Source organism: Mercenaria mercenaria, chromosome 4 (assembly GCF_021730395.1).
Source record: "Mercenaria mercenaria strain notata chromosome 4, MADL_Memer_1, whole genome shotgun sequence".
Classification (NCBI taxonomy): Eukaryota; Metazoa; Mollusca; class Bivalvia; order Venerida; family Veneridae; genus Mercenaria; species Mercenaria mercenaria.
In genome coordinates, this window is record NC_069364.1 from 66,356,111 (window position 1) to 66,372,207 (window position 16,097).

Sequence of the window (16,097 nt, forward strand, 5' to 3'; positions counted from 1 at the left end):
AAAATAAAACAACTCTATCAAGAGTTCAGAACTAATCTTTGGGAATCTTTATAACCCTTTTTTTTCCTGTTTCATATTGCAAGACCAAAGCAATTTTGTCTGGTATAAATAAAGTCATAGCCCGTAGCAAATATTCAATCAACTGTGAATATAACTCTGCTGATATATCCAAATGAAATTTTTTATCGGATACATCTGTCATCTCTATATACAGGTCTGACAGTAAAAACAACATCTCAACCATATCAAAACATAACTTTGCAGTACCTTTGGTTCTATAGACAACATTTCCATGTGATCATCTTCCACCAAGGGTTTGGGGGTAAAGCTTGGAGATCCGTTAACAAGTGACGACTGTATGAGAGATCCTGCTGCCGCATACGTCTTTCCAGACACTGACCTCCTGATAAAAATGCTGCTTCCTCGCACCACCTGTACACATATAAATTGTATGAAATGTAAACACTGGATAGATCTTTACAGAATTTGCTTTATAGATAATTCAGTGATTAAGGTAGCTGATTTTTACTCACTTTATAAACCTTTACCCTGCTATATTTCTAAAATAGACTGGTCTATCAATCAATTTGGGCAGTATCACTTATTATTCAAAGGGGTGTTCAATGAAAATATCAAACAGTGCAGACAATGATCAGCCTGCAGGAATGTGCAAGAATGTGCAGGATGATCTTGGTCTGCACTTGACATAAAGGAAAATCACTTGCCGCCAGCAGGCAAAAGGTTAATACCATTACAGGTTTGAGCCTTTCTGCCAATACAGAATGAAGGACAATAATCTAATAGGACAGCCAAGTTCCAAAAATGCAGCTGCCTCAAATTACTATAAACAGTGTATGTATAGATATAAAACTGATACGCACACAAAAACACAAAGATATTTTGTCAAACAGATTGACAACAAAGGCATGCAGAAGGTCAGCATTTTCACAAAAGTACTTGTCAAAACCAGAAATAACACAAGCAGTTGCAGCTGGAGTTTTCCTCAACCATTAGAGGTACCAGTAAGTTGCCACTTTGAAACAGGAGAATAGCCTATAAAAATCTGGTTAATCATGCTATTAACCATTACCGTGCTGGACACAATTGATTCTGCCTTTGCAACCAGTGAAGATCATGATCAGCCTGCACATCCATGCAGTCTGATCAAGATTTGCACTGTTCGCTATTTGGTCAGTATCTTTTTGGTAAGCACCACTTCAGTCAATGGTACTGTCAAAATTGATAAGAGAAGTTCATTTTAGAAATTTAGCAGGGTAAGGGTTAAAAGATCCCAAATTATAGACAGAATGGTCAGACACTACTGGGTTACATATTACCACATCATTTTGGTTTCAACTACATACTGGCTAAACTGACTTGGGTATTCTTATGATTTTTACTTCAGTTGAATATTCATGCATCTCAAACTAAATTTACATATATAAACAATTACCTAATTTGCATATGCTAAAGTTGTTTTACTAGCATGATGATATTTAGATGAAAAGCTTTACGACAACATTTCTCGAGTTCAAACTTGTTTGCTCAAAATATTTGAGCTGCGCCATGAGAAAACCAACATAGTGCGTTTGCGCCCAGAATGGATCCAGACCAGCCTGTGCATCCGCACAGTCTGGTCAAGATCCATGCTGTTCGCTAATGGTTTCTCTAATTGCAATAGGCTTTGACAGTGAACAGCATGGATCCTGACCAGACTGCGCAGGCTGGTCTGGATCCATGCTGGTCGCAAAGCCACTATGTTGGTTTTCTCATGGCGCAGCTCATTTTATCATTCTACTGCCATATTTTATCTATTGACAAAAAGTCATATTTATTTGAAATGTGTTAGAAAAGGCAACAGACTGGATGAAAAGCCCTGTATATAAAAAAGCATGTGCATTAGCCATCGATGTTTGCAGTTACCAGCATTTGGCATATAATGTTTCATAAGCTCTCTGAAGTTAGTCATCTATTTGGTTAGACAAGTATCAGGGGCCTCCACGGCCAAATGGTGGAGGTCGGCAACTTCAAATCACTTGCCCCTCACTGTGTGGGTTTGAGCCTCACTCAGGATGTTGAATTCTTCATGTGAACAAGCCATCCAGCTAGCTTTGGGAGGCTCGTGGTGCCCACCCATGACGAAATAATGCACTGAGGGGCACCTAGGGTCTTCCTCCACCATCAAAACTGAAAGTCGCCATAGGACCTATAATTGTGTCATTGCAACATTAAACCCAACAAAATAAAACAAGCGTCATAAACTGCTTTTCAAATGTGTTTTTCACACTGCCAAAGCAATAACAATTATTCTAAAAACAGAAAACGCAATAAACACATAATGTGTGACTGGCACATGTATATATATGAGCCATTCCATGAGAAAACCTGTATTAGTGACATGATATAACTATTGTATAATTAGTAGTGTAAAATACTGGAAAATCGCTGTTTTTCTTATGTTGCTCCAGAAACTAGAAACTAATATATTGTAATTCTGTCATCTAAGACAAATCAAATTCTACCATATTTTTCATATAAATTTTGTTCCTGTTGTCATGGCAACGGAAATTCCAAAGCACCCATGCATTGTGAAGATATAGAGGTGTATAGATAAAAGGCTCGTGATGAAACTAAAAATTTATGGTTAAGATATTTTTCAGTAAAATCGCTTTAAACTGTTCCTAAATATTCAAATGTATGTTGTTAAGTAAGTGTTACGCATGATTTGTTCCATTACTTACTTGAAAAATACACGCCAAGCACAACGACGTCATACTACTTTCATGACGTTCTTAACGTCACATCTCAAAATACCCTCGGTGACTAACTTAAAAACATTGTAGCTCTTAAGATAGTGAAGATAATCACTTCAAATTTTCAGATTTGAAAGGTAAAAGGATGTTCTTCATGAGTATGTTGTTAGATCTACAAAAGTATCTCAATTTTGATTTTTTTTGTCACTAATACAGGTTTTCTCATGGAACGCCCCATATATATATATATATGCTACCGATCATGGTCTGTTGAATTTTGAAGTCTCAAGTGCCAATACATGCATCATTCATACCAAGACTTTTAAAGGTCCATTACTAAAACCCGAACGAGTATTACCGTCATATGAAAACCAGAGTTTGTAGCTGTGACTTCCTATTTACTGAAAATATGGCCCACTGCATCGGTTCTGACCAAATAGTCATGAATATGTTCAAGAATAACTAACAAATAAACAAAAAATGTTGCCTATGTCAAACCGAAAGTATGCTTTCCGATTGCTTACGAACCCGTCGAGCATCTTCGGACTTTTTCAGAAGAATCCTCCGAAACGAGGCTATAATTTATAAATAGATGTAAAATATATCATATGCCCAAACGATAACGTGATTTTTACAAACTTAGCACATGGAATTCAGCAATTTTGTAACTCACAAAAACTTCATGAAAATCATTCTTATAATACAGGTAATATACAGCTATACTACAAGTTTTCATTAGGACAATTCAGGCCCTTCCCGAATAAAAGTGTTTTTACAACTTCGTCTGTAAACTTTTTCAGTCTCTTTTCAGTATAATTTTAAGAATATAAATGAGTAACTGTCTTACACTGCAGAAACAAAGTATGATTGAAATTTACCTAAATACACTTATTTATGTACACATGGCTACATTAATTTAATAAGATTTTAGACATTAAACAAATTGTCTTGGCCTAATATATGTCACTGTCAATTTTAAATTTAAATTTTGTACATTTCATATTTTTCGTGCAAGTCGTGCATAATTACCATCATGGAAATACAGTTATTTTGTTGCGCGTCTTAAATGGATATTCGTTTGGAACAATTTTAAAATCACGTGATCCCGAAGAATTTCCGACTGATTACGGAAAAGCGATAAACACGAAAGTAGGACAAAATGACCCCCCATGTCAGTCTAAGAAAATACAGAAACAATCATTTGTTTCTCTGTACATGTGTTGATTTCAAGGGAATATTGCACGGCTATCGTAATGTTTAGTACTATATTTCAAAATGTGTAGTCTTTTTTTAAGATTTGTCTATTCATTTGTCTTTATTTTGCACCTTTAATGTACCTTCTTATTATTCAAATTGAGTATTCTACAAATTTAATTGCATATTTACACAAATGTACAGCTTATCAAGCTTTGACATCATGAACCTCTGACAACAAATTTAGATTCCTTTGACTTTCTATCAAATGTAAACCATAAGTATGTCTCATCAAAACTTTAATGTTACCCAAGTTTGCATCCATTTCTATCCAGATTAATACTTTTACCTGTCTTACTGCTTGTAGATACATGTTTTTCCTGGCTCTGTGAGACCACCACCTTGCTACATATAGCATAAGATATCCCACACTTAAAAGCATCCTTCAGCTGTCTACAATGTATTTCTTGTCTCTACAATTAACACAAATAATAAAATCAACTAGAAATGTGCCACAGACATGGATGCCCCCGCAACATGAGAAAGGTCACGGACATGGTACTGCTCACAAACTAAAAGGAGGACCCTTGGCCCTATTTATTTACAAAAAAAAAATATTGTAGGAATACAGAAAACCAGAAAATTTAGTAATCTGTATATGTAGTGAAAATTTGCCCAGTTCAACCAAGGACTGTGACCTTGACCCTTGAGCTAGTGAAATGCTTTTTGCACATGACACATTGTCTATCCATGCTTATCATTTGTGTCAAATTATTCTGAAATCAGACTATGCATGTCAAAGTTATGGCCCAGACACGAAGACCACTTATGTAGTGAAAATTGGCTAAGTTAAACCAAGAACTGTGACCTTGACCTTTAAGCTAGTGAAAATCACCCCTCAACGAAACAAAGTCGTATCTTATTATAAGTTACGACTTTGTTGCGTTGAGGTGACGAAATGGTTTTGCGCATGACACATCGTCTATCCATGCTTATCATTTGCGTCCAATTATTCTGAAATCGGACCATGAATGTTAAAGTTATGTCAGCGACACAAACACCACCCTTTCCTGAACACACATACACAGACAGGGGTAACACTATATGCCTCCCCTCCCCATTTTATGGGGGTGGGGGGGGGGGGGGGGAGGGCATAAAAAGTTCACAAAAGGAAAGGCCCAGTGGGGATGCTTCTAGTCAAATCTGATGAAACGCAATCTAAGCTCTGACAGGCTTTGTTTGCCATATACCAGGGTGGACGGATAGCTCAGTGGTTTGCACACTGGCCTTCCAATCCTGAGGTCGGGGGTTCGATCCCCGGTAGCTACTCGGGAATTTTCAGAAACGCTTTTCAGTGTTTCCCACCCAACTAGAGGTGTACTGGTCAGGAACCCAGGCAATCTTTGCGTGTATCAGTGCTATACACTGGGCACGTTAAAGAACCAAGCTGTCTATTCGAAACGAGCTAGGCTAAGTTAGCCGGACAAGCCTGTATCTGATTTCTGATCTCTCTGTCCTGGGGGCTTTGTCTCACTCTGTCCCTCTGTTCAGATTGCTCTGTGTCTGTACTAGTAGAGGATGAATTATGCACCCTGTGTGGCTGCATTTGAACTATGTAAAGCGCCTTTGAATGTGAAATTGATCATGAAAAGGGCGCTATATAAATCTGGTATAATAATAATATAGCTGAAATGTTTGAATAACACAAGTGTTTTTTTATACCAAATTCCTTATTTGAGTTGATTAAGATGTACCAAAATGTGAGTCTCTACTAAGCATTTTATCTGTCAATAAACAATGCGGAAAGACACAAATTTTGTAATATCCTTTTTTTTTCACAAGTAAGTTTTTTACTCCTGAAACATCTTATTTAATAATTCCTTATTTCTTTTACTTTTATAGACCAAATCAATTTGATTGATGTCCTCTATACTTCAAACGTCATCAATGTCAAAGTGTTATTATCCTAGACTAAGTGTAATACCAAAATTATGTAATGACTTTATTTCACTCAAATGATTGATCAATGTCAGATATGTAACAAATGATACATCTGAAATGATCCAGATCACTTCACTTATAATAAACAGGCCTTCCAGTAGGATATGATGAATAGCTTTTTTTTCTACAGTTTGTTATATTGCAACAAGAGTGCAAGAATGTCACAATATATGCCCGTCGCAACAAATTAGCAAATAGCACCTGTATTTGCAAATGGAATCTTAATTTTGTGGTTGTTTAGTAATTATTGTAATTCTTTTGTTTTTCTAAGTCCACAAAAAAAACTCCTTACCAAGTAGAGATACCTTAAAATACACCTAAAATTTGGAAGTAACATCTATGTTGTACCACAGGAGCGGTCTTGGTTTTTTTCCTACGGTCAATTATAAAAAAGTTACAATATTGGTTTTTTATAGTAGCAATGAAGGAAAAAGCCTTCATGCAAAATGTTAGCGTTGTGACGAACTAACGGACTGACAGTTGAAAACTAATATGCCTCTCTTCGGGGGCATAAAAAACAAAGACAGTGCCTGACCCAAAGGGGTCCGGCACATGAGTGGATTAAGTTTAATGACTTATTTTTGAATCCTAGAGTCATAATCTTATGCAAAACAAAAAATATAATAGTAAATCAACTCTGGACCAATTTTAACAACCAACCATGCATATGGTTTTACTAAAAACTACATCTCACACGCCAAGTGAAAAACAACATATTATCAGTTATTTTTCCATTCAAAATATTCAGTTATTCAAATGAATCAACTTTTAAAATTACCTCAACATATTTTCATATATTTATCTGTTTATCGACAATTCAACATCATACCGAACAATACACAGAGCGAATCCGAAGTCTAACAACATCGCGTAACAACGAATAAAGATATAAGCAGTCAGTAAAATCAACGTTCTGGACCATTTGTGAACAAAACAACCATTGCAATATGAGTTTTAACTAAAAACTACAAACTAACCGCCAAAGTTGTATTTACATAGCACCAACATCGGCCATAATCCTTGTTTCAAACTTTTTTCTTTCTAAAATATCTAACTGCTACCATTTTGCTTTGTACGTCATATGTTTGCACATACGCGCTCTGATTGGCTCACTATTTTTACCTGACCAATCGGCGACTAATTGTATTACTGGTTTTTCCAGAGTCGCGTGATTTGTAATTTGACAGCTACTTTGATCAAATAAAAATAATAAGGTGTTGGAGACAACCTTGGCTTTACAGGAATTGAATTTTGCTGGTTAGATTATTGTTTTTATTCATTATTTGTATTGCAATGGTTGCTTTGTCCGCGGAAGGTCTAGAATGTTGTCTTTACTGGCTGCATATAGCTTGATATGTTGTTACGCGATGTTGTTAGACTTCGGATTCATTCTGTGTATTGTTCGGTATGATGTCGAATTGTCGAAAAACAGATAAATATATGAAAATATGTTGAGGTAATTTTAAAAGTTGATTCATTTGAATAACTGAATGCAATGTTTGAATGGGAAAATAGCTGATAATATTTTTTTCCTGGCCATGTGAAGAAAGTAGTTGAAAACATAGCTTCTGCGGGGTAAAAACCCTTGTCTATGTAGTAGTTATATTTGTATGATTTTTTCATAATTATGACTCTAGGATTCAAAAATAAGTCATTTAACTTAATCCACTCATGCAGGGCATTTTTCTGCTATAAATCTACCTCCTGTAAAAGGAGGTAATCCCAATGCAAAAAAGTATGTTTTTTTCCCAAAGTTGAATTTAAAATTCCCAAATGATTATACCTTTTAGTGTTTTTGCTGTTTTAAGATAGTTTTGCTGATTTGTATGTATATTTAGGTAAATTATCATATTGTTGAACAATTACTGAAATGCAATTCATCAATATTTCACACAAAAACACATTTATGTAGATTTTGGTAATTTGCAAATTGTCCCAATTAAGACAATTTCTGAGAGCATTTTCCCAATTCCACCGGTGTCGGTGGCATTCCCAAATTGATGAAAAAAAGGCCTGTCATGTGCCGGACCCCTTTGGCCTGACCATGTCCCTAAACAAGACCATGTCGCGAAAACATGGGTCTGAAATGGAACAACCATATTTTCACACTAAGCAATGTAAAAATATTTTAGTTACGAAAGTTTGAGTTATATGGGTAAAACAAAAAGGGATGTCAGATTAAAAATTTTATGTTTTCGAGATATAAGAGCAAATTTCTTCTTTTTATCTCTTACCGGAAGCGAATCATTGGAGACGGTGCTAAGGGTGAAATTTGGATCATGAAAACTGTCAATCTTTCGGGTCAGGCACTGCTATTGTTTTTTCCATAGCAAATGACCTTGTCAAATACCTAACAATTAAAATGTGTTTCTTTAATAAGGCCTAAAAAATTCTTTGTTTCCGGTAAAATGCTCAAAAAAGTTAGGGTAGCTAGGTCGGAAAAATTTTATTAAAGGGGTTATGCCTTTAGAGCAACAGTAAGTTCATTTCTAACATCACCGGCCATTTTTAAGGTAGTGGACCAGTAATGACGATCGGCAATTTCCGGTCGTTTACGTATTCTCCGTATGCGTTTTCGACATTCTCCGGTTATTATAAGAATAATTTTCTGTTATGACCGAAGACACTCTCTTGCACACCGGTTACATTAGCATTCACGTATGGTGAGGAACGAACGACAACTCTGCTTGGAGATTGGACCGAAGAATGCAGAAATCACATACGGATATATGCTGCGTAACAAACACGTGCCTCTGATTAGTCCTGATAGAGTTTGATTGGATTATCACACCTATTGATTATATCAATTAATCAGTATATTTGTAAGCACACACAATTTGCCATGTGACAAATAATGTCTTTATATTATTTATATATTATATTATTGAATAAAGCATCATTTACTCAACGGCAAATTATTTTGTCAACGAAAAGCCGTAAAAACATCTAACCTTCTTTAAATATTTTGATTGACACGTAGCAATCAGTGTTTACTCAACTTGTTGATTGATAGGTGACATATGAATAACCTGTCCGTTCGTTAATAACAATTATAAGGTACTTTTAACAGAACGATGAGCAATAAACTTTAAAAGTATATTGCAAGAATATTTGTTATTATTAAACTTCCAATAAATACATGTTTTATAAATATTTAAGGGAGATCTGTATTTATTATCATCTCATCAATGTGCAATTTACACGGAGTTAAAACATATAACTAAAATACATTTAGTTTATGTACTGACGCGTATATTGTCAATAATTCATTTAAAAATAAAAATAAATGTTATTTTTTTCTTAAGTTCTTTTCTTTTTGATTTGATAATTTTTTAATTTGATAAATGAAATATGAAGAAAGAAATAAATAATTTCCAATAATAAACATATAACAGGCCCTTTCCGATCATGTTAAGCTCTTTCCGATCAGCGCGCTTTATGTACTGGCGCGTATTTTGCCTATAATTCATCTAAAAATCAAAAATACATATATAATTTCGTATGTTCTTCTCTTTTTGATTTGATAAATGAAATATGAAGAAATAAATAAACAATTTCCAATAATAAACATATAGCAGGCCCTTTCCGATCATGTTAACCCCTTTCCGATCAGCGCGGTTTATGTCATGTCCCGTATTTTGTCCATAATTCATTTAAAAATCGAATATTGATAATTTTTTCATCTTAAATAATTTCTTTTTTATTTGTTAAATGAAATGTGAAAAAATAATAAAATTAGTTCCAATAATAAACATATAGCAGGCCCTTTCCGATCATGTTAAGCCCTTTCCGATCAGCGCGGTTTATGTCATGACCCGTATTTTATCTATAAATCATTTAAAATTCGACTATTAATACTCGTATTTTCATTTAAAAATAACAAAATGATAACTTTTTTCGTAATTTATTTTCTTTTATTATGTCATAATGAAATATGAAGAAATAGTTAAATCAATTCCAATAATAAACATATGGCAGGCCCTTTCCGATCATGTTAAGCCCTTTCCGATCAAACATCACGGAAAGGGCCCTTTCCGGTATCTAGTCATGCCCCGAAGAATACGTAATCGCACGGAATTAGCCGATTGTCATTACAGGTCCACTTCCTTAAGGTAAAGCATAGAAAGTGCAGTTTCAATGCAACTTTTTTGATAAAAAATTTGAAAAAGTATTCTCCAATGCCAAAAAACATCTGTGGTCGGGTCAACAAAAATTTAGGGTAGGTCGGGATACCGGAAACAATTTTTAGCTCGACTATTCATAGAATAGTGAGCTATTGCACTCGCCCATGCGTCGGCGTCGGCGTCCGCGTCCGCGTCCGCGTCCCGATTTTGGTTAAGGTTTTGTATGTAAGCTGGTATCTCAGTAACCACTTGTGGGAATGGATTGAAACTTCACACACTTATTCACTGTGACAAACCAAAGAAGTATAAAATACATTATACTGACTTACATTGCACAGGTTCCATAACTCTATTTTTTTTTTACAAAATTATGCCCCTTTTTCGACTTAGAAATTTTTGGTTAAGGTTTTGTATGTAAGCTGGTATCTCAGTACTTACCTTTTGGTTAAGGTTTTGTATGTAAGCTGGTAACTCAGTAACCACTTGTGGGAATGGATTGAAACTTCACACACTTATTCACTGTGATGAACTGATCTACATTGCACAGGTTCCATAACTCTATTTTGCTTTTTTACAAAATTATGCCCCTTTTTCGACTTAGAAATTTTTGGTTAAGGTTTTGTATGTAAGCTGGTATCTCAGTACTTACTAATGGGAATGGATTGAAACTTCACATACTCATTAACTATCATGATCTGACATGCACTAAGCAAGTCCCGTAACTCTACTCTCTTTTTTTTCAAAATTATGCCCCTTTTTCGACTTAGCAGTTTTTGGTTAAATTTTTGTATGTAATCTGATATCTCAGTATCCACTAATTAGAATGGATTGAAACTTCACACACTTGTTCACTGTCATGATCTAACATGCACTGTGAAGGTCCCATAACTCTACTTGGCATTTTTACAAAATTATGCCCCTTTGACTTAGCAGTTTTTTGTTAAGTTTTTGTATGTAAGCTGGTATCTCAGTATCCACAAATTGGAAAGGATTGAAACTTCACACTCTTGTTCACTGTCATGATATGACATGCAGTACAGAGGTTCAATACCTCTACTTTGCATTTTACAAAATTATGCCCCTTTTTCAACTTTTGTATTCATTCAATTGACAAGGCTGTTGAATAGTCAAGCGTTGCTGTCCTCCGACAGCTCTTGTTTTATGCCTAAACATGTCAGACACCAAAAAATAGTAATTTTATAAAGGCTCACCCTATCTAATTGTTTACAAATTCTCATTAAACACAACTACCCCTCTCTGTTGAATGGCATATAGAGGCAATACCCACTGACACCTACTACTCTAAAGTGACAATTGAAAAGCCAGGCATATGCAGTCGGACACTTGTAAAATATTCCAAATTTTACGGAATACATTGTATTGCTCGATTCTGACACAAATTTTATACTGTAATTTTATAATGTAAACATTATCTTTTTATCCTATCAGCTAAGCCTCATCGACTCTTACAGGCTTCCCTGCACTTTTTTGACCTGAGTCCAAAGCTGTGTTTCAATAAAAACATCTGACTCTCAGTCCAAGCAATGACATGTAACAATTTCCTCCATATAAGGCATGAACACACTAAATAGCTGGCCTTCTTTATTCTATATATAAAATTGACGCAATAAATTTTCCAATGGCTGCAGCAGGACCCGTTTTAAATGTCTGTCAACATAAATTACATCTTCTTGAAGATTATTGTAACTTCTGAATAAAAATCAAACAAAAGAAAGGTTAAGGGATCATGTTTAATGCAAGAAAAATACTTTCAGTCAAACAAACAGCTGACACATTCAAAAGCTGTCAGTAAGACTTGACAGCTTTGCCAGTTAAGGGGGCATCACTCTGTCAAAATTCAATCAGATTTATGGGGATTGTTAATTTCTTCTGGTGTGGCCTTTGATAGTTAATATTTTTTTTAAGTTACTAGCTTTGATAGTAACAGAGATTTTGGACATTAAATAAAACTTTAACCAAAAAGTCTAATTCAAAAATGGGCATAACTCTGTCAAAACTCAAATCAGAGTTATGGAGATGGTTTCTCCTGGTGTAGACTTTGATAGTAAATATCTATTCTAAATTTCAAGTCAAAAGCTTTGATAGTAACAAAGATATTTGACTTTTTCAAAAACTTTAACAGTAACAAAGATATTTGACTTTTTGTAGACTTTGATAGTAAATATCTATTCTAAATTTCAAGTCAAAAGCTTTGATAATAACAGAATTATTTGACTTTATCAAAAACTTAAACCAAAGAATTCCAAGTTAAAACAGGGCACAACGCTGTCAAAATTCAAATCAGAGTTATGTGGAATGTTTCTCCTGGTGTAGACTTTGATAGTAAATAACAAACGCCAATGTTGATGCCGGGGCTAGTGCAACAGCTCTACTTTTTCTTCAAAAAGGCAAGCTAAAAATGAGACCCCAAATTGTAGTTGTGGTGTATGACCTAACATTCCATGACAAATCTGCCATGCTATTATTTCACTATGAAAATGCTTCCTGAATGCCGCAAGCATATATCTGTCATGTGATTTCAGCAAACATTGCAAAGAAAAAATGGGAAAATTTAGCTCTACAAAGCAAAACAAGGAGCTGCGTTCAATAAACGCTTGATGCCTCCGGTGGCATATCCTTGTCGATACAAAGTCCAAAACGAGGTCAAGTTCAAGGTCAAGGTCAAACTGAGGTGAGGTGATGTCTGAAGATAAGGAATGGTCACAGGTTACATATGCATTAGTATCAAGTCATTCTAGTTAGGGGTATTGATGCTAGATGAAACGGTCCCATTTGGTTAACCTCGGATGTATGGACAAACGGACAAACAGACAGGACAATCACTATATGCCTCCCGCATCAGTAGATGCCGGGGGGCATAAAAAACTGATATTTGAATCCGCCATTTTATGTCTAAAATTTCTAGGTCTAATGGTCACATAAATCTCTAGTTATTGATCGAAAATGAAGTGTGATGGACGGATGGACCCTGTGACCTTCACCTTTGATGGAGTGACCCCAAAAACAATACTCTTGGTTCTAGGTAAAATGGTTCACAAGTTACTGACTGGAAATGGATTTCCATGTTCTGTCTGCTGTGACCTTGACCTTTAACAGAGTGACCCCAAAATTAATAGGGGTCATCTACTCTGCATGAAGATTCTGGGTCAAGTGACATTAGCCAGGCCCCAGGTGCCTCTTCAGGCATTATTTCATCACAGACAGGCACCTGTGTAGAACCGCCAACATTCTGTAAGCCAGCTGGATGCACAACACAATAAAGGATAGGAGTGTATTCTGCACATTTTCTAACCCTGATATACTGGTATTATAATTTTTCAAAAAATGGCTCTGAAGCATTTGAAAAATCTGTTATAACATTTGGTTGCTTAAAAAGGAGAGAAAATGCATTACCATGGATATATGAGCCCCACAACATACGTGTACACATTTTAGCCTATATTAGAAAGCAAATGCATATACTTGACACAATTAATAATAAACACTACAGCTTTCTACCAATATTAGGGTACACACTAAAATATTGAGCTGAGTAGTGTTAAATTTCCATTATTTTCAATAAGAACTAAAGAGCTGCTTTTGAGAAAAGCGCATGTCTCCCACAACTGCCTTTAGAATCAGTTAGTGATTCAAAGTGGTTTGGGTGAGTGGTTCCTATAGTGATTCAAAGCGGTTTGGGTGAATTGTTCCAATCAGTAATTCAAGGGCCATAATTCAAAAGTGCCTGGGTCGAATTTTGGCTAGTTATTGAACTTGGCCAAGGACTTATTGGCAAACACATTTTGCTCAAGTTTGGTGAAGGTCGGATGAGAAATATTCAATTTAAAGAGTGCGGACAAGCTTTGTGACGGACAGCCACACACACACAGAGGAGTAAATCAATCTGTCTCCCAAACCACTTTCTGGTGGGAGACATAATTATCTTTGGAGGGTGTCTGCATCATGTACTTCAAACCTATACAAAAATTTTACTTGAAGGGAAAGAGGCTTTTAGCAGGTAAAACATTTTATTGCACAATATTTCATGAATTGCTCAAGTTCTACCCTGTTGACAAGGTATCCTTCATTCTTAAACAATAGGGGCATCTGCTGGCACACACGCCCGTAGGAATTAAGCATTTTCAGATGGGGGGGGGTGGGGGGTCACACATTATAACAAGAGCTGTCTGTAAGACAGCGCGCTCAACTATTCGGTGATTTGACAGTAAAAAGAATATACGTCTCAATAAGACCTCTACTTTAAAAAGGAAGATACACCAAGAGGCATAATTCTGTCAAGAACACAAAATTAATGAGAGTTATTGGGATTGTTTCCACACATGCAGATAATGATGTTAAAGATATATTTTGAGTTTCAAGTCATTATCTTATATAGTACCAAAGTTATGTCCAGAAAACAAAGTTTGTCAAAAAATTTAAGTATGAAAGGGGCATAATTTGGTCTAAAATACAAATCAGAGTTATGGGGATTGTTACCACACATGCAGATGATGATGATAAAGATACATTTTAAGTTTCAAGTCTTATCTTACATTGTACTAAAGTTATATCCAGAAAGTGAAGATTGCCAAAAACATTAAGTATGAAAGGGGCATAATTCTGTCAAAAATACAATAAGAGTTATGGGGGTTGTAACCACAGATGGAGATGATGATTACAAAGAAATATTTTTAATTTCAAGTCATTTTCTTATATGTCTGTAAACATAGCTTTCGAAAAAATTTAACATGAAAATAATTCCAAGTATAACAACTTTGTGACCTTGACCTTGGGTATAACGGGCCCAGCCCCTGCACATACTTTGTTTGTATGATGGACAGTGTTTACCATTTGAATTTACAGTAAGATATAAGCAATAGTAACAAAGATATGACAGAAAAACAAAGGTTGCCAAAAAACTTTAACCTTAAAAATAACCGAAGTATAACACCTTGGTGACCTTGACCTTATGTATAATGGGCCCAGCCCCTGCACATACTTTGTATGTATGCTGGACAATGTTTATGTGAAGTTACAGTAAGATATATGCAATAGTAACAAAGCTATAACAGAAAAATAAAGGTTACCAAGAAAGGTCACGCCGATGCCGACGCAGACATCGACGCTGATGCCGGGGCAATTAGAATAGCCCCCCTATTCTCTGAATAGTGGAGCTAAAAATCAGCTGACCTATAACAGACCCAGATCCAAGGAATAAAGTATTCAGGGTTGTCAATAATTTGTTGCTGAACAGGATGAAATAGAAAAACAGGAGACTAGCTAGGGGGATCCGGCATGCTGCCCCGGAAAATTTTGAACTTCGGCACTTCATTTCCTGCATTCTGGGAGCATTTAAGAACACTTTTACCACTGCAATTTTATATACAATATACCCCATATTTTGACATTTTCAAATAAATACAGTATAATGAGTATAGTATAAAACCCCTCACCTTTTTCTTGGGCTTGGCCCCCCCCCCCCACCCCCCCACCCGTTCCTATGGCCCTGGCACAACAAGCAGTCTTCAAATAAGGTTGATGGATGAGACCTGAAAATACTCCACTACTGATTGAAAATACCTTTTCAGCCATCACCAAACTTAAGCATAGATGTAGAAAAAGTCCCTAAAACAATATTGGCCAATAGTTATTTGCCGTATAGTGTCATAGTATTTTACTGTTATTAAATGGGAACAGTTTTCTGTGTTGAGGTTAAAATTGTTACCTTGACCTTTGATGTACTGAAACAAAAGGGATCATCTTGCAACAAGTAAAATTATAGCAAGTTTGACAGCTGTTAGCTCGATGACAGACAGGAGTGAAATAATGTACCCCTGGTCTTCAAAGTGGAGATTATAAATTACTTAGAACATTGTGAATTTTTCAAGATTGCTTGCATTGACTGTTAAGTGATACCAATTTATTTATTTACTTTTTGATAATGTGTCTCTTGGAACAGTTTTGTAATAGCTCTGAGGCACAAGTAAAACTATGGGGTTAGGGGGTGCAAAGATACAGAACAGCA

General features: G+C 35.6%; 1 protein-coding gene and 1 long non-coding RNA gene across 2 annotated transcripts in view; one reads left to right on the forward strand and one right to left on the reverse strand.

Annotated features, from left to right (window-relative positions):
* Positions 1-8,223, reverse strand: part of LOC123552941 (biotin--protein ligase-like) — a 40,848-nt gene extending 32,625 nt beyond the window's left edge. The window contains exons 1-3 of the mRNA XM_053541567.1: positions 8,183-8,223; positions 4,297-4,420; positions 268-432 (exon numbers count right to left, since the gene is read on the reverse strand). Coding sequence (XP_053397542.1) covers positions 268-432; positions 4,297-4,389 — 258 coding nt within the window. The 5' untranslated portion in view covers positions 4,390-4,420; positions 8,183-8,223. The remainder of the gene's footprint in view (positions 1-267; positions 433-4,296; positions 4,421-8,182) is intronic.
* A 2,204-nt stretch (positions 8,224-10,427) lies between these two features.
* LOC128556760 (uncharacterized) lies at positions 10,428-10,771 on the forward strand. Its single transcript, XR_008370820.1, has 2 exons — positions 10,428-10,477; positions 10,523-10,771. It is a non-coding gene; the product is annotated as an uncharacterized LOC128556760 (long non-coding RNA).
* Positions 10,772-16,097: the final 5,326 nt, after the last annotated feature.